Source organism: Caretta caretta, chromosome 5 (genome assembly GCF_965140235.1).
Source record: "Caretta caretta isolate rCarCar2 chromosome 5, rCarCar1.hap1, whole genome shotgun sequence".
In the NCBI taxonomy this organism is placed as follows: Eukaryota; Metazoa; Chordata; order Testudines; family Cheloniidae; genus Caretta; species Caretta caretta.
In genome coordinates this window covers 46,998,369-47,025,152 of record NC_134210.1, presented here as the reverse complement: position 1 = coordinate 47,025,152, position 26,784 = coordinate 46,998,369, and the positions used below count along the sequence as shown (strand labels likewise).

Sequence of the window (26,784 nt, the reverse complement as noted above, 5' to 3'; positions counted from 1 at the left end):
AGTTGAAAGCAGCTACCAAATCTCCCCTCATTCTTCTCTTCCGTGGACTAAACATCCCCAGTTCCCTCATCCTCTCCTCATAAGTCATATGTTCCAGTCATCTAATCATTTTTGTTGCCCTCTGCTGGACTCTTTCTAATTTTTCCACATCCTTCTTGTAGTGTGGGGCCCAAAACTGGACACAGTACTCCAGATGAGGAGACCAATGTCAAATAGAGGGGAACGATCACATCCCTCGATCTGCTGGCAATGCCCCTACTTATACATCCCAAAATGCCATTGGCCTTCTTGGCAACAAGGGCACGCTGTTGACTTATATCCAGCTTCTCGTCCACTGTAACCCCTAGGTCCTTTTCTGCAGAACTGCTGCTGAGCCATTCGGTCCCTAGTCTGTAGCGGTGCATTGGATTCTTCCGTCTTAAGTGCAGGACTCTGCACTTGTCCTTGTTGAACCTCATCAGATTTCTTTTGGCCCAATCCTCCAATTTGTCTAGGTCCCTCTGTATCCTATCCCTACCCTCCAGCATATCTGCCTCTCCTCCCAGTTTAGTGTCATTTGCAAACTTACTGAGGGTGCAATCCACACCATCCTCCAGATCATTTATGACGATATTGAACAAAACCGGCCCCAGGACTGACCCTTCGGGCACTCCACTTGATACCGGCTGCCAACTAGACATGGAGCCATTGATCACTACCCGTTGAGCCCAACAGTCTAGCCAGCTTTCTATCCACCTTATAGTCCATCCATGCAGCCCATACTTCTTAACTTGCTGGCAAGAATACTGTGGGAGACCGTGTCAAAAGCTTTGCTAAAGTCAAGGAACAACACGTCCACTGCTTTCCCTTCATCCACAGAACCAGTTATCTCGTCATAGAAGGCAATTAGATTAGTCAGGCATGACTTGCCCTTGGTGAATCCATGCTGACTGTTCCTGATCACTTTCCTCTCCTCTAAGTGCTTCAGAATTGATTCCCTGAGGACCCTGCCCCATGATTTTTCCAGGAACTGAGGTGAGGCTGACTGGCCTGTAGTTCCCAGGATCCTCCTTCTTCCCTTTTTTAAAGATGGGCACTACATTAGCCTTTTTCCAGTCGTCCGGGACTTCCCCTGATCGCCATGAGTTTTCAAAGATAATGGCCAATGGCTCTGCAATCACATTCGCCAACTCCTTTAGCACTCTCGGATGCAACGCATCCGGCCCCATGGACTTCTGCACGTCCAGCTTTTCTAAATAGTCCCAAACCACTTCTTTCTCCACAGAGGGCTGGTCACCTCCTCCCCATGCTGTGGTGCCCAGTGCAGTAGTCTGGGAACTGACCTTGTTTGTGAAGACAGAGGCAAAAAAAGCATTGAGTACATTAGCTTTTTCCACATCCTCTGTCAGTAGGTTGCCCCCCTCATTCAGTAAGGAGCCCACACTTTCCTTGACTTTCTTCTTGTTGCTAACATACCTGAAGAAACCCTTCTTGTTACTCTTAATATCTCTTGCTAGCTGCAGCTCCAGGTGTGATTTGGCCTTCCTGATTTCACTCCTGCATGCCCGAGCAATATTTTTATACTCATCCCTGGTCATTTGTCCAATCTTCCACTTCTTGTAAGCTTCTTTTTTGTATTTAAGATCAGCAAGGATTTCACTGTTAAGCCCAGCTGGTCACCTACCATATTTACTATTCTTTCTACACATCGGGATGGTTTGTCCCTGTAACCTCAATAAGGATTCTTTAAAATACAACCAGCTCTCATGGACTCCTTTCCCCCTCATGTTATTCTCCCAGGGGATCTTGCCCATCAGTTCCCTGAGGGAGTCAAAGTCTGCTTTTCTGAAGTCCAGGGTCCGTATTCTGCTGCTTTCCTTTCTTCCTTGTGTCAGGATCCTGAACTCAACCATCTCATGGTCACTGCCTCCCAGGTTCCCATCCACTTTTGCTTCCCCTACAAATTCTTCCCAGTTTGTGAGCAGCAGGTCAAGAAGAGCTCTGCCCCTAGTTGGTTCCTCCAGCACTTGCACCAGGAAATTGTTTCCTACATTTTCCAAAAACTTCCTGGATTGTCTGTGCACCGCTGTATTGCTCTCCCTTCAAGTACCAAGCCAATAGTTAGGCAACTGATGTGTTGTGACTGGTGCTTATCACACCGATCATAATCTTCTCATTGTTACCTTATTGCACCTGTGTCTGTTTCCACTTGTTGTCTCTCATCTTATACTTAGATTATAAACACTTTGAGGCAGGGACTGTTTTTGTTATATGTTTACACACTGCCTAACACTGGCATCTTTATGTGCTACTTCAGTACAAATAATAATTAATCACACCAGGTTCTTATGAGCCATATAAGTTGGCTCAGCAAGAGGAATCTGCTATCTACCTAGAGCAGCGCTATTGGAATAAACATATTAAATTATCCACCAAAACAACAGATAAAATGACTTTAGCTAAGGAATGCACGTGAAATCTAAACACACATTTTAATTCAAACTCTTGCATGCCAGTCCAGATTACTCAGAACGGTTATCTTCTATCATGCTGTTGACCGTATACCTTGGAATCTGTCTGAGTATTTCTAGTTACCTTAAAGTTCTGTAATTTCCCAGAAAGGTCCCACACAAACTTCTGACAACCAGGGATTGTAATAATACTTTACTGGTGCCTTTTAGCTAAGGCATTCAGCAGGTTTTATACACTCTAATTAAGCTATCCAAATACCTTATGAGGTAACTAATTACTACTGTGTAATGGAGATAAGAGATCTCACACAAATGAATTGTCAACACTTAGTTTCAGGGTATTATTTTACAGATGGTGAAATGATGTAAGTAAGCTACAGTAACACAGCAAGTCAACTTAGTCATAAACTCATCAACTCCTCCTTACCCAGAGCACCTTCCCAGAGTAGGTGTGCCTCACTGAGAAACATGAAATCACCCATAAAAAGGTTTGCTATGGACATCTTTGCATTACACAAAGGGCACTATTTCAAGCTGCTCACCTCCCTGGGCTTGGCAGTCCCTCATTTCTAAAGAGGGGGAAGGTGCCAAGAGAGGGGACAAAATCACAAAACCTTGCAAATTAATACCGCCTACACTACTAATCTAATTAAGAACAAGATACACCTAATAATAGTAGAAGAAAGGGCGTGGCAGACCAGGGAATTGAACCAGGTTCTGCAAAGTCTCAGGTGAGCACCCTAACCCACTGGGCCCTTCTTTCATGCTCCAGGGCCTGGATGGAGATGAGGAACAGTGCAGTGTTGGCTGCTAACACAAACACACACTCAGGCCTGAATACTCAGTGCCACAAGGTAGTATGCATGTGGTCCCAATGGCCAAAACTTGCTAACGAGTTCCAGCAAAAGTGTGGAGTGTGCAGCCACCTCCCAAGGGCAAGGCTCTGTGCAGACAATCACCTCAGAAAACTCCAGGTACAGGTGAGTAGTACTGCAAAGCAAAACACACACATCTTACTCTATTTCTAGTCAATTATGATTAATGAGACACTTTCTAGTAAATATAAATATCTAAAGTTCTAAAACATTAAAATATATAACTACTAGTATGTCACTTTCTTACCAGATTAATCCAATATTGAATTATACTGCTTCCACCATAACATTAATCACTTCACTTACTGTTTAGAATTCAGCAATCTAGACAGCTTGAGATAAGACAAAAGTAGGGTCACCTTGGCTAGCCTCTAGGCTGTGTGTGTTGAATTTCACATGGTGACACCATGGCTACACAGAGTAACACAGATAAAAGACTGTTGATCTTTCTCATAGACATTTTGGGCCAAATCTGGCTTACTTTACTCAGACAAGTTGTCCCAGTGAAGTCAATGGGATGACTCGTGTGGGTGAAACAAACAGTACTTTGCTCTATATCTGACTTTTCATGTCACTGCATAGTTTGAACAATTTTTGGTAAACTTTAGAATCCTTGAGCCCTTTCTTTTTCAGTATATTTACTTTAAAGAGACTTTTTTCATCTGCAGCACAGTATGGCATAGTTAGTGACTGATTGCTATGGTAAATATGTGCAAATTGTAGAGGAGAGTGGCTAGATGACCTATGTTACTGGCTATATAATCTTTAAACTGATAATAAGCTGTATAAGGTAACACTGAAAAATTCTTTCCTTTCCTATAAATTAATTAAAAATTAATTATTTAATGTAAGACGTATTCATTAAGTTCCACCTATATTGACCCTTGGGTCTGTCATATAGCAAATATATACATTTTCTAGGATATCAATTTAGTTTTTATATTACCATCTAACAACGGCTCCAAACCTACAACTCTTTTCATGTGAGTAGTTCTAACACAGGCTATTGATCCTGTTGAAATCGGTAAATATACTTGCATGACTTGGGATAACTCACGTGAGTAAGAATTGCAGCATTGGACCCAAATTTTATTTCTTTTGTCATACATTATCTAATTGCTTGCCGCATATTATTATTGTTCCTGATGAAAGAATCAGACTTATCTATGTTTGGCTGCACACTTAAAGGAGAAGTAATGGATAAAGGCATATTTCTGTTCATTGTGTTTGTCCCTGGTAATAATAACTTATAAAGCTACATCTTAGACAATGTCTCCTTATTAAAAATATTTAAGCTGGGGACTGGATGACCTAAAGGGCTTGGTAATAAAATATGGAACCTTTCACTTAGACACGAGATGAAATCCAGCCCAATTTAGTAGTGAGCCAAAGTTGTCATCTGGTGGCTATTTTCATAGCTTTTGTAACAGGAGTTTATGGTCTCCCTCCAGTTCCTAGTGGACAAGCATCTGCAACACAGATTCACTATCACAGTTGTTGTTGGCTCTCTTGCTGACAAGTTCAGCACAGAAACCCAGGGCTGCATGGGAATGAGACTGAAACCATTGCCCTCTAGAGGGTGACCAATTCTAGAAGAGGGTTGAAACTAGAGGGGTTGGGAGAACTGAGAAAATATAGGAAGTACTGAAGGAGGAAGAAGAGGGACAAAACGTAAGGGTGTTGTGGTCAGATAATTTGATAGGGCTAGAGAATGTGCTAAGGTCCAGGTGTTTGCTTAGGTGGTGATAACAGTTAATTTGTCTTGACTGTTCGTGGCAAAGTGAAAACATTTTTAAAAAAGAACGGGAGCATTTTTGAATAATGTTTTTGCTGACCTTGACATCTATCATGGCATAACATATTCTGATTAATGCATTATTTAATATATACCCCCTGAAGCCATTATAGCTGTCCTACTTTTACTGCTCCTCACTGTGCTTTTAAAGGTAAAGAATTTGCACAGGCCTCTGAAGCAGTGCACGAGCATGTTCTATTCCCAGCACTCCTGTACAGTATTTCCATAGGGACAGATCATGAGCTAGGTTATTGCAGCATGTTGGTCAAGAGCACTGGAAATGTGTTTCTGCCACACTGGTGAGTACAGCAGGCCATCGATTTGACTCAGTCTTTCCTTTTACATGTTCATTTGACACCAAATTGAAGTAGGAGTCAAGCAGCAAGCCACAGTTAGTTCTTTCTTAATGTAACAGAAGGGTCTAAGGGGCCCAATAAAGGGATTGGGGGTCCCATTGTGCTAGGTGCCGTATGCGAACACATAATGAAAGGATTATCCCTGTCCCAAAGATCTTACAGTGTAGGTATAAGATGAGATATCTGGCAGGGGGAGCACAAGGTCACAGTGAGGAGAGTAGAAATGTAATAAGTAGCAGTCTTACCAAACCAGCTCTCTAACCATTAGAGCTGGTTGGAAAATAGTTATTTTTTTCCATGGAAAGTTTTGACAACTAAAGTATTTCCCTCAAACTTTCGTGCATTAAATTTTGAGTTCTTGTTGGAATATTGAAAACCTGAAACATTTCCTTTCAAAATAGTGTTGCTGTGCCTCATTGAAACTGTAGTTTGCTTTATGCTCCCATTCTCTTCTATGGGCTGGGCTCTCACTACATCTCCCATGATATGCCACTTTTTTCCACTCTTGGTGAGGGGAAGAATTGCACATAGAAGTCCCTGGCTATGGAAAGTATAGCCCAGCCCAGAGAGGAGAATTGAAGCTTAAGGCACCCTAACTGTAACACCCGTAAGGAACAGTGATGCCATTTTAAATTTTGGCTTAAATATTTCAATTTCGCATTAAAAGCAAACACTTTTCACAAAAAATTGAGTTCAGTCAAAAATCCAATTTTCTATTGGAAAAACAGTTTCAGCAGAAAATTTTCAACCAGCCCAGCTAGCTGCTGTCAAATGTCTTTTAGGCATTTTGGCAGCAGTGAATTTTTAAGAAGAGATTTCAAGTAGTCTCCCCTCCTCTGTTGCTATGCTTAGCAGTAGCTGACTGAGTGTGTGCGTGCATGGCCTAGGCCTTCCCCCTGTTGGGGATAGGATTCCATCCCTTGCTCAGTGTATCGCTTCAAACTTTTTCACCAGAACATCCCTTGTACTCAGGCTCTTGCTTGCTTTTTCAGGATTTGAGCTATAGTGAGTAGGACCAGAATGGTAACAGCTTACATGTTTACAATTTCAGGCAAAAGGATTTGCATATAGAGAATTAAAAAAAAAATAGAACCAGATACTGGGGGGAAGTAAATGGCAGTGTTAATTACAGATTGGTGAATCGCTATAAATCTGTAGGTTTCAGAGTAACAGCTGTGTTAGTCTGTATTCACAAAAAGAAAAGGAGTACTTGTGACACCTTAGAGACTAACCAATTTATTTGAGCATAAGCTTTCGTGAGCTACAGCTCACTTCATTGGATGCATACTGTGGAAACTGCAGAAGACATTATATGCACAGAGACCATGGGGTGGGAGGAGGTATTGTTTCATGGTCTCTGTGTATATAATGTCTTCTGCAGTTTCCACAGTATGCATCCGATGAAGTGAGCTGTAGCTCACGAAAGCTTATGCTCAAATAAATTGGTTAGTCTCTAAGGTGTCACAAGTACTCCTTTTCTTTTTATAAATCTGTATAGTTTCTATAACGTGAGATTGAAGGGTGTGGTTGTGGTGGTGGTTGGCAAAGTACCCTGCATAAGACTGTAAAATTAAGCAGACATCATTTTATAATTTCTTTTATCCTTTCTTCCACTATGTGGCTGTTGAGAAACTGAGGGCAAAATTCTTAACTGATGTAAAGTTTTATTGTTAGTTACAGACAAGCATTGTCAGCACTTAACAAATTTAAAAATGGGTTTTTATGATTGACATTTTCCATTTGATGACAAACAGAACAATTAATTCACATATATTTCCATTCACATTTTGAAAAATTATTAAATCTCCTGGGAAAAGTTTGTGTGTGTGGGAACCCAAGGAAATGTTGGAACTGTATCAATAGGCGTTTAGTACTTCCCAGTTTAAATTATTCAGTGAAGTGGTTTAGCAAAATAAAGAGATGACAGTGGACTAGCTAAAATATTTTTCTAACAGAATACTGCCTATTGCATTCATATTAACTAGAGTTTCCTAATGTGAATGTATACTATATCAGATTAGAGCTTTTATTTTAGCTGTGTTTTTGGTTGTTTCACAGCTGTATTAACCATATAGTGTGCATTTGAAGTACAGTCTAAATTGAGTTCAGCCTCAGTGGACAGGAGTAGTGGCAATGAATCATGATCTCCCATTCACAAGCATGGGCTGGTGGATCTGAACAGTTGGTTGGTCCACTGGCAAAGCACACAACCTGCTTCAACCATATCCCCTCCACCATCTGTGCTCCAGCCAAGCTGGGATGTCATGGAGCTTTGCTGCAGCATTCTAAGGAGCCATCTCGCATGGCTTCATTGCTTCCTGGTCTCTCCAGGCCATGGGTTCACTGCATTTCTATTGCCTTTTGTACTTCGCTCTGTCACAGCAGCTAGGGAAGAGAAGGGTACAGGCCCTCTGTATTTCTGTGGCTTAGCTATAGGTTGTGTAATGTACCTGCAAGTATGATTAATAGTTGACAAAAGTAATCTGAACTGATTACTAATTATAATATCTACTGTAGTTGTAAATGCATTACTTTCTTCTTGATCTCATGAATACAGTAGTACCTTGTGATCAGGGCCGGATTAAGAACTTTAGAGGCCCTAAGCACTGAAAAGATTATGGTGACTCCCCGTAGGTAATTCAAAATAAAAACAATACTATACCATAAAATAAAATTTTATTTTTCAAAATGACACAAAACTTATGTGTATGCTGAAATTAAAATAGCTTCTTTCTATATTTTCTGATTGCAAAATTCTGGATAAGTTAATCGAAGCTGACTCGAAGAAGCATGTCCGCTTCCATACACAATAGGGAAAGTGAATCAAGTCTGTCCTGACACATTGTTGTTCTCTGAGGGTTTTTTATTCTTTTCAGCTGAGAAAAAGAGCGTTCTGCAGAGCAGTTAGTAATCATCAATGTTAGAAAAATATGTAGTGCGATCTCTATATTTGGAAATACAAATTGTATTCAGTCTTTCAGTGTTGTATCATGAAGATCAATGTGACTGAATTTCATTTTTCCTGTTTCATTAAACTTTGCGTGCATATAACAGTGGAACTGCCGTACTTCTCCACAGAGATTCATGTTCAAGTCAACAGGGTATGAGTCAACTAGCTTTTGGGAAACTTGTGAATATTGTTTGTCAGATAAGTCCATATTGTTTAGAAAAGAAAATCTACTTGATACTACTTTGTACACTTCACCTCTCCTCTTCATATGAGCTTCAAGTGTATCAATTATAGCGTAGTAAGTAGATTTGCAAAATTTGTCTCTAGGATTCAATGCTGTTTCTGTTGAACTGCTATCATTTGCTTGTTTTTTCCTGATTCACTTGTGGGACTGGACTTCTTTGTAGTTAGTATCAGGCAAGATATCTTTTGATATGTCTTCAAATCTTTCGAAATCATTCCTCAAAGTGTGTAAGTGGTCTGCTAATGATTGACAGAGGTCTGCATATGTTTTCAAATCCAGTTCTTTTTCTTGGAGAGCTTGACTTGTGTGGTAAAAGTGTTGTAAAATTTCATTCCACATGGTCAACATGAATACAAACTCTAGTTCTTGCATCTTGTTTGCAATGTTTTCTGCCTCTTGTATAGTTTCTCCCTTTTGTGATTAGTCTTCAGCTGTACTTTCTAATGCATCCACAATCTTTGAGTAGGACTCCAGAATTGCACTTGTTGCCATTGCATGTGCCTTCCAACGAGTATTAGAAAGAGATTTCAACACATGATCATTGCCCAAATATGTTTTAAGAACTGCCCATCGGTATGTTGAGGCAGAGAAAAATGTATAAAGTAACTGGACTGTTGAGAAAAAACTTACTGCCACCAGACAACAATCAACAGCACTGTGGCCAACAAGATTGAGAGAGTGTGCAACACATGGTATGAATATGGCATATTTGTTCTGTTCTAAAAGCTTCTTCTGCATTCTGCAAACTTGGCACAGATAATGCAGTACTTGATTTACCATTTCTTCACCAGTGTGGCTTTTCAAATTGAGGAATGTTATGAATTGTTCAACTGGTTTTCCATCTGTGGGAGACACATATTTTAGTACAATACTCAATTGATCAATATGTGAAAGATCAGGTTTAGAGTCGACAGATAAACTGAAGTACACAGCAGTACTTATTTCATCCACAATAGCTGAACGAACTTTGTCACTCATTAGACCAATGAGTTCATCACATATTGTCTTGGATAAGTATGATGGGTTACCTTTGCCAGCATTTCCATATTTTGAGATAAGGCCTGCTAAAAATGGGTCAAACTGAGCCAACAGCTCCAATAATCCCAAGAAATTTCCATTCTGCAATGATCCAAATGTGTCATTTGATCCCCGGAAAGGCAGACCACGTTCAGCTAATGTTTGAATAACAGCTATAACACGCTGCAAGGCACGTAGCCAGTATTCACGCTCCCCTTTAATTTGTTCTTCCAATTTTTATGTCAATCCAAAGCCCTGTCTTTGATTTAAATATGTCAACACTGAATCTCTGTGAGTAGTGCTATTTTCATGTTGTTCAATTAAAACAGTATTCCGCCAGTCACTAAATCCATCTGCGGCAAACCGGGATGTTGCAAACAAGTTTGCAAAAAGTTTGCAAACAAAACAGTACACAAACCCTGTTGATGGTGAATACAGTAGCCATTCTCAAGTGTATTTCTCACCATTCGCTTTCATGCCGAAAAATATTTTTTGTGGACAATATCTTGTTTGTTTGCCATTGGTAAAAGTCCGATGATTTCTCAAATGGCCCAGTGTGGTGTTGACAGTCATTTGGTCCACGATCTATCCAGTAAGCTACATCATCGGTACTGAAATCAACCAACATACCAGGATCTTTTCTCCTATTATTTACAGCATGAGCAGGTTCAGTCTCTGACACATCCACACCTTCTAGAACAATGTCTGTTTTACCACCAGGAGTAGGATGATCAGTTACAGTCTCTGACACATCCACATGTTCTGGAATGGTGTTTGTTTCACCAATAGAAGAAGGGTCAGTCTCTGAAACACCTACAGGTTTTGGAACGATGTCTGTGCAACTGAGAGAAGATGTTGCTTCTGATGGATTCGCTTTGAAAAATGTCAGCTTTGGAAGTTTTTGGGAAAAATTCACTAGTTTTTAGTTTCTTTTCTTCCGTCAGTTTACGTTTCTGTGCTTCACTCAGTTGGTTACATTTCATCCTGTCCCTTATCTCAGTTATCTGAACTTAAAAAAAAAAAATACACAACATACACTATTTTTATGTGTATATATATATATAAGAAAGAAAAAACAAATCAAGGACGTATAACTCAGAAGAATATATCAATAATAAAACATAAATTTATTGCAATACACGACAGGATCTGATTTCCTCGCATTATTTCAATCTACCTTAGTAGGACGCCCCCCTGGGTTAGGCGGGGATAAGTAATAAAAAGAGAACAGAAAAACGGGGGAAGAGTGTGTAGTGGGGTGTAAGGAAGTCTAACAAAGTTCTGATTTTTCCCATGATGACTACTTCGATGCTTTTTTTGAAATATCAAATGTCAAATATTTTCCCCAAAAAATCCCATTTTTTTTTGGTGCCCCCTGCTTTGCTGGTGCCCTAAGCACGTGCTTCATCTGCCTATTGGGTAATCCAGCCCTGCTTGTGATTATAATAGGCGACAATGTTCATTATGGTCAACATGTATAACTTCTCAGTGGACTTCGTCCTGGTGACCTGTTTTCCATGCATTCTGAGCCAGATTCTTTTAGCTGAGCGGTGTTCAGCAAAGGAACGGAGGAGGGTGTGCACCAAAGCTGACTTTCAGATACCTTTTTGTGTCTTCCTTTATTTTCTGGATGACCAGGAGTCAGTTCAGTGCCCAGCATAAATTAGAGTAACCTTGAGCCTGGTCTAACTCATGCTAAGCTACAACAGCCAGGAATAGCTGAAATGCAGCACAGTCTAGCTAAACCCTTGCTTTGCCTAAACCAAGGTCTGCTATCATGGCAGCTCTTTGTTGACTGGGGCACCTTCTTATGTAATGGATAATCCTGTGGGATTTGTCTATCCTCATTGTGTTGTGAGAACAGAACAGAGAATCTGCCCTTCTATATATGAAGAATGAACAATTTTCTGCCTGCAGCATAATTTTGTTGCCAATCATGGGAAATTAACTTTCTCTCATTCTTCTTTTCTTTTATAGCAAAAATGAAATCATGCTGAACAATAAGAATCTCTTTCTAATCTCTTATTCTGGGTTTGTCTTGTGTAAATGAGTGCACACTTAGGCACTAATGTTGATCCCATTGAAGTCAATGGCAAAACTGTTGATTTCAGTGGGGCCAGGATATCACCCTAAATATTAGATTCTCAATCCCATTGAGAGAGTGATATTGCACCACTGTAAAACTGGTGTAACGGAATGGAGACTCAGGCCTGCCATGTTGTATACAACACCAATTCTTTCTTGTAGCAACCTCAAGATGATGACACCAGTTGTTGGAACACCTGCCTATAGGCTGTTGCTGCTTATGGCTTGGAGCAATATTCACCTTCAATCATGGAACCCCCATGTGGGTGCTGTTAAATTCATTCCTGCTTTTGCTGCTGTGGCTCATCTAGTTTTCATGGTGGATTTCATCGAAAGTTTATTGTTTTGCCATGTGATACTTAGTGACCTGCATTCTAAGTGAGCATTTGTGGCACTTTAGAGACTAACCAATTTATTTGAGCATGAGCTTTCGTGAGCTACAGCTCACTTCATCGGATGATGCATCCGATGAAGTGAGCTGTAGCTCACGAAAGCTCATGCTCAAATAAATTGGTTAGTCTCTAAGGTGCCACAAGTCCTCCTTTTCTTTTTGCGAATACAGACTAACACGGCTGTTACTCTGAAATAAGTGAGCATTATTTTTCAAAGCACTTTGAGTCGTTTTTTCTTTCCAAAATAGCTAAATTTTTCTTGCTGTACTTTGAATTGAAACTATGTAGAATGCACCCCCAGAAGCCTGTGCCTTTCACAAACTTCTGATTGACGAGCATTTGGAAATTAGAGTGTATATAAAATATTTTTGAAGGAGCTAGTCAGTTCACTGTCTTGTGGTAAGCAAGCAAGTCCAGGTATTCCACACACAGGAATAAATTTAAGATTATTTTATTCCAAGCTCCAGAAAATTCTGCTTCACACAGTGTTGGTTTTTTCCCTACTTTTGATCCTACTCGCAGAACTGGGATTCACTGGCAATTGCTATCTGGTGGCTTAAAGGTATAAGTGTTGTATCAAGATTTTTTTCAGGGCTGAGGTCCTGTCTTCCTGGTGCAATTTTTTGCTCCTGGTTAATGGCAGGTGCAAATCTCACTACAGATCAAAAACTTAAATATTTTAGTGATAGGATTTTTATCCAAAACTAATTGTGGACACACCTGCATTCACACAAAAAGTGTCTGGGTGGAAGCTGAATAAAAATAAGGTGCTTAATATACATTATTAAAATTATGTTTAATAATAAGGCTAATGTAGTAATTAAATGGGTCTGTTTTAAATTGTAGAGTCTGATGCTGTTTTTGAAAGCAGGAAGACTAATATTTTAAATTCTAGTAGTTTGTTTGTACAATGAAGAGAATTATGTTGTATATTTAATATGAGCCGATGACTTCCCTGTTTTGCAGGTTTTGCTGATCTTTGCAAAAGAAGACAACCAAAGTGATGGGTTCTGGTGGGCTTGTGATAGAGCTGGATACAGGTGCAATTTTGCCAGAACACCAGAGTCAGCGCTTGAATGCTTTCTTGATAAGCACCATGAAATAATTGTCATAGATCACAGGCACTCCAGACACTTTGATGCAGAAGTGATCTGCAGGTAACTTAATGGACGTTGTGCTTCTATTGAATGCATTGCAGAATACCACATTGAATGGGCATAACAAAATCAAGACTTGATGACATACAGAAAACAAGTCTGGAGACTGAGGACAGGGATTGCAGTGCTCCATCACAAAGGAAAAAATAAAAACTGCTTTGGCGGCTAAGACAGCAATAGAAATAATTACATTTAGTAAATGAAGACACCTATTGTCAATATGGCTGACACATGACTAATAAAGCCATCATTTCTGGTTCATAGCTTCCATGGGATCTTGAACGAGAGCTAACATGAAATCCTTCCTCACAGTGTGTGGTCATCACTTTTAGACTTACTCCTCTGAGAAATTAATCCTGCGTCAACAGTTGGAGCAGCAGGGTCTAATGGAACACTGTCATTTGTCCCTGTGTCTGCCACACTTAACTGATGGCACTTCAGTGAAGTTCATGTCATTCTTTGCAGGTGTGTGGTACTCTGTGTGAAAGCAGCTGCTTCTAAGTTTACAACCATTTATCATTAGGGTTCTGGGTAAGGTGTCTTTTCAACTGTTTCATTTATTTTACACATCATGTCATGCTCTGTGCCTTTTCATCGGAGCATAATGGGCAAATTTTGGCATGCTTATCCTGAATAGTATTTTACCATTCAGACACTTTTATTTATTTCAGTAGAACTACTCCCAGAGTAAGTGATTACCCGGTGGAAGTATGGCATGGGCGGTGTAAGGCTAGCCCCCAGCCCTGCCCCTTCTGTGCCCCCCCACCAGAGACCAGAGCCCTCTACTGCAGTCAGTGGGACTACCCCAGGCTAGTGCCCCCAGCCCCTGGAGCGCTGCGAACACTGCAGAGGGGGAGCCGCAGTGTGTGAAGCAGGACAGGGCCTGGGGGCGGAGCGTGGGTGAGGCCACGCCTGACTGTTTGGGGAGGCACAGCCTCCCTCAGCCTATGATACCCACTGCCCATGAAGTAAGGGTTTCTGAATCTGGTCTAATGTTAATGTGTATTTAAAAAAATAAATAAAAAGAGGACCCTTTATTACTCGCATGTGGAGGGAAAGCCATTCCACATTTGACAATCATATAATTCCAGTGTCTCGACAAGATGCACCTAGTGGTGGTTAGACCAGTAGCAAAAGGCCTATTTATGTAATGGTTCACATATGGTACAATTTATGGAAAGTAGAGCTGGTCTAACAGATTACCCTGTACCTATCCCTGTAAAAACAGGCTTGTTCCCTTAAGTACATTTTCTAGTGTTCAGTCGACTTTCTGAAGTCCTAAGCAATGAGGCTTCCACCACTTTCCTTCTGAAACTATTTCACAGTTTAACATCACAATTTTCCTAATATTCAGCCTACACTTTTTCCCCTTTTTACCATTACTCCTAGATTCTACCATTACTTTCTTACCATCATTCCTAATTATACCTTCTTATGCCATGTTAAATAATTGCTCTCTCTGGTGTTTAACTCTACACGTATTTGTAAACTGTGGTTGTCCACCCTTCTAGTAGTTGTTTAACCAAGCTATGTGTGTAGTTTCAGCTTTCCTCACAATTTAGTTGCCATATTTTTTGTGTGTGCTCTTCTCTGAACAGCATCCAATTTGTCAATGTGTCCCTGATATCTTGATGTCCACATATTCTGCTGGGAACAAATCCATCATGATAGATGGGTTTGAGGATTTGCACAAGGGGCAGGTACTAGAGATCCCATGAATCCTTTGTCTATGAGGGGAAAAGCATGTTCTGTCTGCAGGGATCCAGGGCTGTGGCAGTTGAGGGCTGGCCTCTCTTGGTGCTCTGTACTTTCCTCCCACCATGCAGAAGAGCTCCTTGTAGGAGCTGTGCTGCCATTGACGTACCTTTCACACCTCTGCACTATACCACTAATAGGAGTAGGAAATGTAGATGAGTTAATGCTTCATTTTCTTATCTTCCACCAAGATCTCTTTTTTGGCAGTCAACTAATGGAAATGGGGACCATGCCATTTAGACTGACTGCTCCCCCTTCAAGCCCACCATACAATCCACACATCCATGGAATCCAAACCAAATGAAATTGGTAAGAAGAGGCTTCTCCAGGTTCCCTTGGATTGGACAGATGCAGCTTCCTGCTCTCCCAAGCTTTGGGGCTTTCGGCCCAGAATTGAGGGAATGTGAACCTAATATCCTTAAACACTCAAAAATGAAATGGATAAAGTGCAAAAAATGTTTTTTGGGTGTCCTCTACCATTTTCCAGGCTTGACCTTATAGAATCTTCTCTGAGGCTTTGTTCATTTTCTGTTATATAGAAGATGAAGAAATTCAAAGTTGTCAATAAAGCATGACGTGATATAGTGTAACACAGGACTTTTCTTCTTTCAGGTCAATCCGTGCTACAAAGCCATCAGAACACACTGTGATACTTGCTGTTGTTCCCCGCATGTAGGTATTTCTTTATATTTTTGTGAAAGTTTTGTTCTGTTCAAGAAAATGCTTATTATATACAACCAGTAATAATGTTTGCATGGTGATGCATGGTCTCATAGGCCACAAGCTACTATTTGTAGCTTGGGGGGAATATATTATCACTAGGAGTATTTGTTTTTACATGAAGAGAAAAAGATCAGTGATGTCATCTTGTGGTAGGTTCATTTGTTCTATCTGATTGCAGACAAAACTATAACTTATTGCATTCTCTCACTGAAGAGGGTCATAACATAATGGCCTAAATATCAGAAAAATATAGAAAGCTATGATGGAAGTTTTAGAAAGAATGTTGTAGCCAATAACATCTTGGGGTTGTGGGGTAGGGTGGAGTAGGAGAGACTAAGAAATACAAATATAAGAAAACTTAACAGTAGCTTGATAGAAGGAGGGTCCCATGTTCACTGGAACATTTCCTGAAGTCTTTACTCTGACTTTACTCTTTGCTCTCTTTTTTTACACAGTTCACTCAGACAAAATTCCCACTGACTTCAATTGAGAGTGTCGCTTTAGTAAGGACTGAGGACCTCTTCCTGTAAGGGAGTGGTTCTCAACCAGGGGGTCGCAAGCAGGTTTCAGGGGGTCTGCCAAGCATGGCTGGCATCGGCCTTTCTAGGGCCCAGGGCAGAAAGCCAAGTCCTGCTGCTTGGGACTGCAGCCAGGGACCCTGAGCGCCACCACCAGGAGCTGAAGCCTAAGCAACTTAGCTTTGTGGTGCCCCCTGTGGCATGGGGGCCCAGGCAATTGCCCTCCTTGCTACCTCCTAATGCCGGCCCTGGCTTTTATCTGCAGAAAACAGTTGTTGTGGCACAGGTGGGCCATGGAGTTTTATAGCATGTTGGGGGGGAGCAGTGGGGGCTCAGAAAGAAAAAGGTTGCGAACCCCGGCTGTAAGGCATTTGATTAACTCCTGTAAGGTGCCGAACAAGCTTAGCTGTCACTTTAATCAGAAAGCTCCTGGGGAATTAAGGGCATATAGCACCTCACAGAATTCCTTCCTAAGTATTGGACTTAGGGTTTGACTTGTTATGAGGAACACAACTAATATTAGTTATTAGCTTGAAGGGAAAAAGAGAGAGAGGACTACTAACAAAGATAAGGAACAGAACAATAATGAAGAGCCCATGAAATTTCTAAGAGCTCAATTAAAAGTTCTAGAGATGCATACAAATTATATTGCATTATTATTCCAAGGCAATCTTGTCAAATGTAATCATGGCTCTGCATACTGTATAACTAAAGGAAATAGCGAGATCATTTTCCCCACCTAGTTTTGTTTGTTTTCTAGTTGTGTGACCAGGTAATTGTAACAAAATAAAATATAAAAGATTTATTGTTCATTTCCACTCTTTAATGAATAACTAACTTTAGGCTTTTCCCCCCTCTGTGTATACCGCTATCCTCTTTATATTAGCTTTCTTTGTAAAAAAAAAAACAACACCCTTCTTTCTAGCTGAAAAGAGCCAGCACTTCTCTTGAACATCTAGCAGGTTTGCTGCAATAGTGATGAAAAAATATAGTAACTGCCCCCAATATCCGTCATGATATCATACAGTTAGTACATTGCTGTAGGTATCTAAATATACGCATCAGGAAGAGCTACATCTGCAAATGGATTACATGATATATACTATGATTATATTTTGTGCCATGTTATTCTTCCTACAGTCTGTTTAGATAACTGTCAAGTTATCCTAGTTTTCATTTTGGATGATATATTCTGCTTTGCTGTAGATCTGCTGACCAAGAAGAGACCTCTGTTCTTCCCCTTCTCCATGCAGGCTTTGATAGGGTATGTAATTTACTAAAGAATCAGGATAATTTCTACAAACACTTCAATTTTCTATAACTAAAAATGAGTTTATGAATTATTTATGTAAAGCACAAGTTTGCTTGTATCACATGTTAACTTCACTGTATTGATGAGAAAATAACTTCATCAAACACTGTTCCTTTGTGTTTAACTGGAAATGTCTAAGTATACACCCTAAGAAAAACCTATAGACCTACCCAGTGCTTCCACAAGGAGCAGGAATGTTGGTAGATGAATTCCTTTTGGACTGGGCAAAATTCCCTGTGACAGGTGGCAGGATAAATATCGTGCAGTTGGGTGTCCTTTGCTGCTCCTTTGAAAAAGAAGCAGCTTGGACCCCTGGTTTGTATGTGTTGCATGTCACAGCATGCACTCTAGCCATCAGGAGATCTGTTCATCCCTCTAGCTGGCAGCCCATACCTACCTGGGGCAAATGGGGCCTAATCCAACTCTAACTGAAATCAGTAGGCAGCTTTCCATTGTTTTCAGTAGAGATTGAATCAGGTTGGTTGTGTGATATTGACACTTTGGCCTGCAAACTCTCTTGGTGCTCTGGGTATTAGATTCTGCCACATTGCTTGCACAAAGGGAAGATGAAAAAGGTATCTATGCCTTCTTGCTCTCCATGGCACGTGTGTAGCTGAGAACTGAGAAAGTAGCCCTGTAAAGAAAGAGATGATAATCCAAGAGCTAGGGTGCTAGCCTGGGACTCTGGAGACCCAACTTCAATTCCCTGCTCTCCCACAGACTTGCTGTGTGACTTGGGCAAGGCTCTGTCTTTTTGTACCTCAGTCCCCATCTGTAAAATGGGGATATAGCACTTCCCTATCTCACAGGAGTCTTGTGAGGCTAAATGCATTAAACACTGAGGTGCTCAGATGCTGTGGTAATGGGGGGGGGGGGGGAAGGAAGCAGATAAGTACCTAAGACAGATGTCAGCCCATACATTTGCAACTTTAATTTTCTTTTTAGTTTAGTGTATTGTTAAAAAAAAGTTTAATTCTTTTAGTCACATTCTTTAGTATTAAATATTTTTGTCTCAAGGTTTCCTTTTCTCCTAATGCCTAGTATTTTGTCCAAAGAGTTCAAGGCCGTATGCTCTGTAGGCTAGATTGTGACGTAATGTGCAGTCCTGAGCAAGGGTGGTGCATAACCACCCTAGAAGTAGCTGCAGGAGGCACTCTGGGTGACTCTGACACACAGCTCTAAGTCATCATTCCCTTCCTGTGCTGGCCTTATACCAGCAGCAATCTAACCCTCCCTGCACTAGTTCAGCTGTACTGGATAGTGAAAAGGGAGGGTTGATCCAAAGCCTTACCTGTTCTCTCCCACCTGCCTCAGGCAGGAGAGCAAGTGGGTGCAATCACTTTCTCTTGCATGGCCAGACCAAAGGTAGGGGGGTTCAGGAAGGCTTCTTAAAACAGATGGGAAGAAAAATTGGAAATGAAGCAAGGAATTCCTTTGACTAATTTTCTGAAAGATTATTGTCATCATAAATCTTTCATGATCCTCTGCCTTTTAGAAATGAATTAGATACTTCTCCATGATCATTTAACATAATCCATTAGCCTGTTGTCATCACCATTGAATGTTGAACATCATTTTCTCCTTATCGCCCTAATTATTTGTAATGCTGTAATCAGTATGTCAGCATGATTTTATTGATTAGTACCAACTTCCAACATCAACTTGTTAAGACTGGATCCCACTGAATATCTTCCTGACATACTTTATGTTGCCATTATGACCTTTCTTATCAGCATTGTTTTCAAGTTCTAGAATGTCAGATATCAGAGTCTACTTCCGTCACAAGCAGAGGGGAGCATAGCAATTTTTCATGCTTGAATGGGTATCCACAGGCTCCAAATCCATTGAAGGGAGAAAAGATCAGCATTGTGCACACACACAGACTAAGATTTTTATCAGCAAAAGAATGAAATCAATTTTTGGAAAAACAGATTCATTTTGTTCAAATTATATGTATCTCTTTTTACTATTTCCCTTTTTGATAGCTTTATTTATCATTTCACTATTCATTATGATATTGGCATGCAGCACCTGCCTTTTACCTATCCTTCCTTAATTTTTTTCTTGGAAAAACACTATTTGACAGTTTTGTGTACCTTACTGCTAGTTCTGGTGGTTGTCTGGGTTTTTTGCACATGTGTAAATTTTAAAAAAATTAACGACGGGTTTAATCCTGCACCCAGTAAAGCTATTGATAATGATACTGAAGTCCTTTGTAAAATGCTTTGAGATCTACTGATGAAAAGCTCCATAAAAGAGGTAGGTGTTTGTTGTATTATTATTTACTGGAGTTTTGTTGTTGACTTCCTTGGGTTCTGGACTGGGCTCAAAGGCTTGTTGAAAGCTGATTTAATCTCTTCTTGGAATAGTTTTGTCACCTAATCAATAGATTTTCTACAGTACAGTATATTATGTCTATGTCCTGTAGCGATGAATAATTCTGGACTTTTGCTTAAGAGTTTTTCTGTATCTTTGTCATTTAAGTGACCTTTAAATTATCTTTATTGATCCGATGAAATTGAATCACTGCCTTTGGGGTTTGCTTTCGATAGATTCTGTGATCAGTTCCTATAAGATGAGTAATTTTGTTCGTCATCTAGTGCATAGCTGCTACAGTGACAGAAAATCTTCTGGACTGTATGTAGGGACAGTCATCTTTTAGGAGTTATTTCTGTTCATTGTTTCATAAAGTGGCCAGGAACCTTTTTCCTATGCCATAGACTGATGGAAACCAAGTCACCTAAACCTATTGCTTTCCAATTCTTGCTTCTTGGGGTGAAACACTTCCAGAATACCTTCTGAAGTCTTCTTTTTTTCCTGTATATTTTTTGCTATTTTTTAAATTTTTAATTAAGTGGCTTTCATGTGTTCATGTTGGTATAATAAATGTTTGTGCTGATTCCCTTTTATACTCAAAAGTATTATGAGTATATTAATGAATTAATTGCATAAATCTGCTGCACATCCATAAAAGAACAGAATATGTCTTTCTCCGCAGGGTGTCCCTTTCTGGTTCTGTCAGTTCTTTTCATCAGTGCTGATCTGATTTTCTTCTGCAGCATTGTATCCTTATGTGATAATACTGAACAGGCTGAGTCTTAAATTCTGCAAAGTGTAAATTGTCCTTTAAATTGTACAGCTTCCTCTAAAAAGGACCTTTGATGTTCTTCAAAGGATTGGCTGCTGGCTCTCAATCCAGCTGTCCTTCCACAAAACTAACAACATTAGAGAAGTGTTCTTTGTGGAGAACACAATAAAATCTGTACAAGCATTTATAAAATGGTTGTTTCAGAGCTTCTCCAACAGTTTTACTAGTCCACAGTTCACTGTAACTGAAGTCAAAGAGCCAGATTCTTCTCCCCTGATAGTCCATGGCAAAACTCTCTGGACTTCAGTGGGAGTAGGACTGGACACTGTATTTGCCAGAGAGGGGGTGGGGGAAAGAAACCAAAACTATTCTCACTTTTGGAGTGTACAGATATTACCCTTTGCTATCCTCTTTTTCTTGACCACTGTCAGTGTGCTCAGTACTTCAAGCATCCTTTATAAGCCAGGTTCTACCAGCCATACTCACTCTGAGGAGTCCCTTGGACTTCAGTGAGACCAGACATAGACTATGCTTCCTACTCCTTGTCAGTTTTGGACCACTGTGAGTTTACTTGGAATAAAGTGGAAGGCCAGAGCTCATCATAGATTAATTTGGTATTAATGTGAATGTTGTACATGTTTCTCAGGAATTGCATTTCTTTTCAGAAATAAGTGGTGGACATGCAATATGAAAAGTCCTTGAATATAGGTTCTGGATCAGGTTTTTATTTTTTATAATTATCTATTTAGCTGGCTTCCTAAAACCAAACAAGAAAATGTGCAGTTACTTAGCATATTACCTCACTTGCTTTGTACATTACTGTCTTGACAATTAGAAAATCAATACGGTGGAAAAGATTGTTAGAGCATTAGCCACAAAGGGTACAAATAAAGGTTCAAAAGATTAGTGCTTCTAGGCACAGAAGTATAAATAAAGGTTTTAAAGTAATCAGACTTTTCATGTACTGTCTCTGATTCTTTTCCAGAGATTTATGGAGAATAGCAACATAATTGCCTGTTACAATGAATTGATTCAAATAGAACATGGGGAGGTGCGGTCACAGTTCAAACTACGGTATGTAGAAGCATAAAAAAAGGAACATAAACTTTTATTGTCCAATTACTTGTTTGTGCATCTGCCTCCTTGTGGGTTCCATATAGTGCATTCTGTATTAAGAAAACCTGTCAGAGGTGATTATCTGTCATCATCAGTTCTGATGGGTTTTTGTGCCCCACTTGCCTTGATATGGCTTATAGTGAATTTAGGCCACAGAGCAGCTCCCCTTGCTAAAGTCCCCCCTATAGATCAGAGTGAGGCCAGTTTGTATATTTATCATTCTAGTAGAAATAGTGTGAAAGAGCAATGTACAATTCAGCTGGTGGGATGGGGTTTGATATGAAATTTGTCTGGTCTTGTATACATGGTGCATACACTATAGAGCCAGATCCTGATGCCTTTTTACTCCGTTTTTACTCATTCTTCATTTGGGCAAACCTGTATTGATCTCAGTGAGAGTTTGGCCTCTGTAAGGAATTGTCCCACAGTGATGGTATTCCATTATAGGCTTTGTTTACTATAACTAGTTTAACAGAGAGGAGGGGGGTGCAAAATATATACTCAATCATCTATGTATATAAAAAACTTGTTGAAATTCATAAATAAACTGTAGCAGAAAAGAAACAATATTTAATCTTTCCAAAAATATTGAAGAGGAGTAATCTACAGTGGTGACCTCTGGAAAAGAACATCTTTTCTGTGAATTTGAGTTCACGCTACGGGAATGCTATAAACATCTTTCATTAATTGGCCTGATCTGTCACCATTTAAGTCAGGGGTCTCAAACATGCGGGCCGCATGCAGCCCCCAGGGTTATTTCCTGTGGCCCGCAGGCTCCCCGTGGCACCCCCGCCCCCTCAGTATTTACCTAGAGTGGCTTTGGCCCGGCATGCACTGGGGGCAGGAGGGATTTCAGGGAAGGGGTTGGAATGGGGGCAGGAAAGGGGTGGGAAGAGGCGGGGCAGAGGCAGGGCCTCACGGAAGGGGTGGAGTGGGGGTGGGGCCAGGGCAGCAGGTTGGGGGGTCAGTGGTGTGGCCTTTGGGCTAGTGTACTAGTCCTCATGTGGCCCTCGTGGTCATTTGAGTTTGAGACCCCTGATCTAAGTCAAGGGAAGCAGGAGCAGACCCTCTTTGCAGAATCTACTTTTGCTGTTGAGATGGAGATCTTATAGGGCCTTGATTTCAAATGGATCTTGAGGTGGCCTTGAAATTTGCACAGACATGCATGCTATTGGATGGTGCTTGGAAGGGCACGCCAGTTGCTACAGTGTGAAAGCAAAGGAATGCAGAATTCAAAATAAGTGTAATAGAAAACTTAGCTTTTACCAAAAGCTTAATATAGCCTATATACAGTATCTGTAGTCTGCAATAAGGCTAATGGAATATAATCTGTAATGACAGTATAAAAGGAAACCTTTCCAGATAATTTGGTGTAATTTTCAGACTACCACCTCCAAACTCCGTATGTACTATGATAATAGAAACCTATTGCCCAGCAATGTGCAAAGTCAGAATCCTGCCAGAAACTCTAAATACATGAAAATACCCCACTTAACTATTCTCAGATAGTTAATTAATCAACCTAATTAGTCTTTTTGCACCCTTTAGGCTTAAAACTTCCTAGGCACTTGCATCTGTCTTCTAGCACTTGTCTGGAATGTACAGGAATAAAGAAACAAAGAATTATTGAAAAGGTCAATAGGCATTAGTTTCATGTCAGCACATTGAACATGCCCTCATACTTCCTGTTCTGTTTTCATTTGTTTCCTTTTCCAATAATCATTACATCCTGCTTGTTTAAAGAGTACAAAAACAGGATGTTTTAATATGTTTTAGCTCCCAAGGACAGAACACTAATACAGCCTGAACACCTCTGCATGAACAGTATTAATAATTAATATAAGTAATTGAATTCCCAAATCCAGGGAACATGACTCATATTGATTATCAAATTTTTCTACAGCTTTATTGAAAATAAAGCCATCAGCCAAAGAAAGCTTAAAGTCCTCATTACACTTTGAAGCCAGTGTGTTAGTCTCTGGAGGTAATTAATCTACCAAATCTATTGATATTCTTTCACCTAGATTATTTAAAGGAACTGAGCTGTGCTCTCCCCTTTCTCATTCAGTTTTCCATAGTTTTACAAGCCATAACAACAAAATGAATACTAAAGCACTGCTTTTTTGCATCTGCATAACTCTAAAAAATGTCTTCAACTTAAAAAGAAATAATTTGGAAAGCAATTAGTCTTTAATCAAATAGAAACTGTGTTGATACTGTCATCCACTTAATGTGAGTTGCACCTCAATGTCCCCTCTGAATTTGGACCACAGAGACTGCATTAATGTAGCTCTGTTTCAAACAAACTGGTACCTTTTTACATTCATCAGCAGGGTCTACATGGGACAGTTAGAGCTCAGCAATTTAGTAAGCTTTACAAATTGCACCCTCCTGTCACACTCTGCTACATCATGTAGACAAGCTCTAAGTGGATCTAAGTTGCTGTAACTAACACTGAGGAACCAGAAGACGTGTGTGTAGTAGGCAAGCACCTAACATGAGGGTGTAAAAAGATACAAGGTAAAGCAGACTGACCCTGGACTTGAATTTACACTATTTTCTTGCTTTGTAAGGCATAAGTTACGTAAACTTAGTCCCCCTTAAACCTGTTTCCACCCACTTGAATATTACTGATGTGTATCTTACACCTTTCCCACACCTCTCAGTTTGACTCTACCTGGTTTTAAATCCATGACTTTAACTGAGAATGATCTCAAAAAGCCACTTAATGCCTGGATGCAACGTTTTTTGGTTTGCTACGGCCAATGCAGACATCAGCCCCCAGAGACCGCTTCATTTAACTCAGTGATACTCAGATCTCAGTGGTTCAGGAGCCAAATTATTGATTAACATTATCCAAGTGTGAATTCATTGTTTCATGTACTATTGTAATATAGAGTGTGTGTGTGTGTGTGTGTGTGTGTGTATAATATATAGATTATGTGGGTGGGTGTATATACATCTGTATATACACTCACCCACATAACCTATAGGTAGGTGGTAGTGAGGTGCCCACAACCCTGGGTACCCTTGGGGAATTTGTTGTGAGATTATGTGTATATATACCAGGGTTGTGGGCACCTCACTACCACCTACCCTTAGCATGAGGAATTTTTGTCTGTGCCTGGTGAGGGTCAGCTCCCTGCCTCCATCAGTCACAGGCAACACAAGCCCTGACCTCTAGGCCTACTCAGGCCATGTGCTCTCTTTACAGGCTAGTGAAAGGAGCACCCCAAACTGCCAAAGCATCTCCCTGGAGTGTCCAGACCCTGTTCCACTGGACACTTGGAGTATGCACAGAATCGCTGCTTCCAAAGAAGCTATACAGCACTGAGTACGTGTTTCACCTCAGATCACTGCTCTGCTAAACACGTAGATATGTTTATAGTGAAAACAAGTAAATTTATTTAACAAGGTAGAGAGATTCAAGTGATTGCAAGTAAAGATATTGGAAACAGGTTTCAGAATAACAGCCGTGTTAGTCTGTATTCGCAAAAAGAAAAGGAGTACTTGTGGCACCTTAGAGACTAACCAATTTATTTGAGCATGAGCTTTCGTGAGCTACAGCTCACTTCATCGGACGCATACCGTGGAAACTGCAGCAGACTTTATATATACACAGAGAATATGAAACAATACCTCCTCCCACCCCACTGTCCTGCTGGTAACAGCTTATCTTAATAATATTATATTTAATATTATATATAATAATATTATTAAGATAAGCTGTTACCAGGAGGACAGTGGGGTGGGAGGAGGTATTGTTTCATATTCTCTGTGTATATATAAAGTCTGCTGCAGTTTCCACGGTATGCGTCCGATGAAGTGAGCTGTAGCTCACGAAAGCTCATGCTCAAATAAATTGGTTAGTCTCTAAGGTGCCACAAGTACTCCTTTTCATATTGGAAACAGTTGATTACATATCAAAATCATAAAACACATTCTAGAACCTAGACTTGCTTAACTAGATACTTTCATGTCTTACAGAGCAATGCTCACCCAAAGCCCTTGAAGTGTTTTACAGCCAGGCTTGGCTGTGAACTTCCATTCATGAGACAAGTCACGCTGTCAGCTTGCCTCCTCAGTGAAAGATTCAGGATGTAAAATTTCCTCTCAAAGATTTTGCAATTTTTTGATTAGCATTTGGCTCAGTATGCAAACAAGCATCCATTGTGAGATATGCAATGCCCAATACATACATGACCAGACAGAGAGAGAAGCATCTGTTACATCCTGCTTGAAAGTAACCTGTCTGAGACATGTCATAGACTCATAGAATCATAGAATTTCAGGGTTGGAAGGGACCTCAGGAGGTCATCTAGTCCAACCCCCTGCTCAAAGCAGGACCAATCCCCAATTTTTGCCCCAGATCCCTAAAATGGCCCCCTCAAGGACTGAACTCAAAACCCTGGGTTTAGCAGGCCAATGCTCAAACTACTGAGCTATCCCTCCCACACCACCTTCTGGTTACCTGCCTCAAGAAAATAATTTTCTGTACAGACACGTAACTCCTTTAATATTGTCTGTACATACATTTCACAGTGATTTATTATGATCAGTAGGCCACTGGCTCTTGGTAGAGACCTCACATATTACCCTTCAGTGAATTACTATGCATGTATCTGACCCTAGGGATCCCTGTAAAACTCTCTGCCCCCCCCAGCAGTGCCTGCTGCCAGTTGACGCCAAGAGATTCCTGAGTCTCATAAACCAAGATCCTTTTGTGGCAACATTTATATAGTTATGAAATAGTCACACAAAAGTAAACTATTTCTGTGTGCTGGCGTCATTACTGCCAGCTTCTGACTCAGAGATGTGCATATTTCTCAGAGTGGAGGATTTTTTTCCAGTAACTTAGTGTTTTTGAAGGAATTCATCATAAAACACTGAATAACTGTCATTAAACTCACTTTGGGTAAAAGAACAGGGTCAGGCTGTCTAGAGTGGCTCA

At 40.3% G+C, this 26,784-nt stretch overlaps 1 protein-coding gene across 6 annotated transcripts in view; it reads left to right on the top strand.

Moving 5' to 3' along the window:
• PDE8B (phosphodiesterase 8B) overlaps positions 1-26,784 on the top strand; it is a 160,158-nt gene that overhangs the window by 80,864 nt on the left and 52,510 nt on the right. For all 6 annotated transcript variants that reach the window (XM_048849532.2, XM_075128518.1, XM_048849530.2 and 3 more), the window contains exons 3-6: positions 13,131-13,321; positions 15,689-15,748; positions 17,524-17,581; positions 21,703-21,791. In XM_048849532.2, coding sequence (XP_048705489.2) covers positions 13,131-13,321; positions 15,689-15,748; positions 17,524-17,581; positions 21,703-21,791 — 398 coding nt within the window. The remainder of the gene's footprint in view (positions 1-13,130; positions 13,322-15,688; positions 15,749-17,523; positions 17,582-21,702; positions 21,792-26,784) is intronic.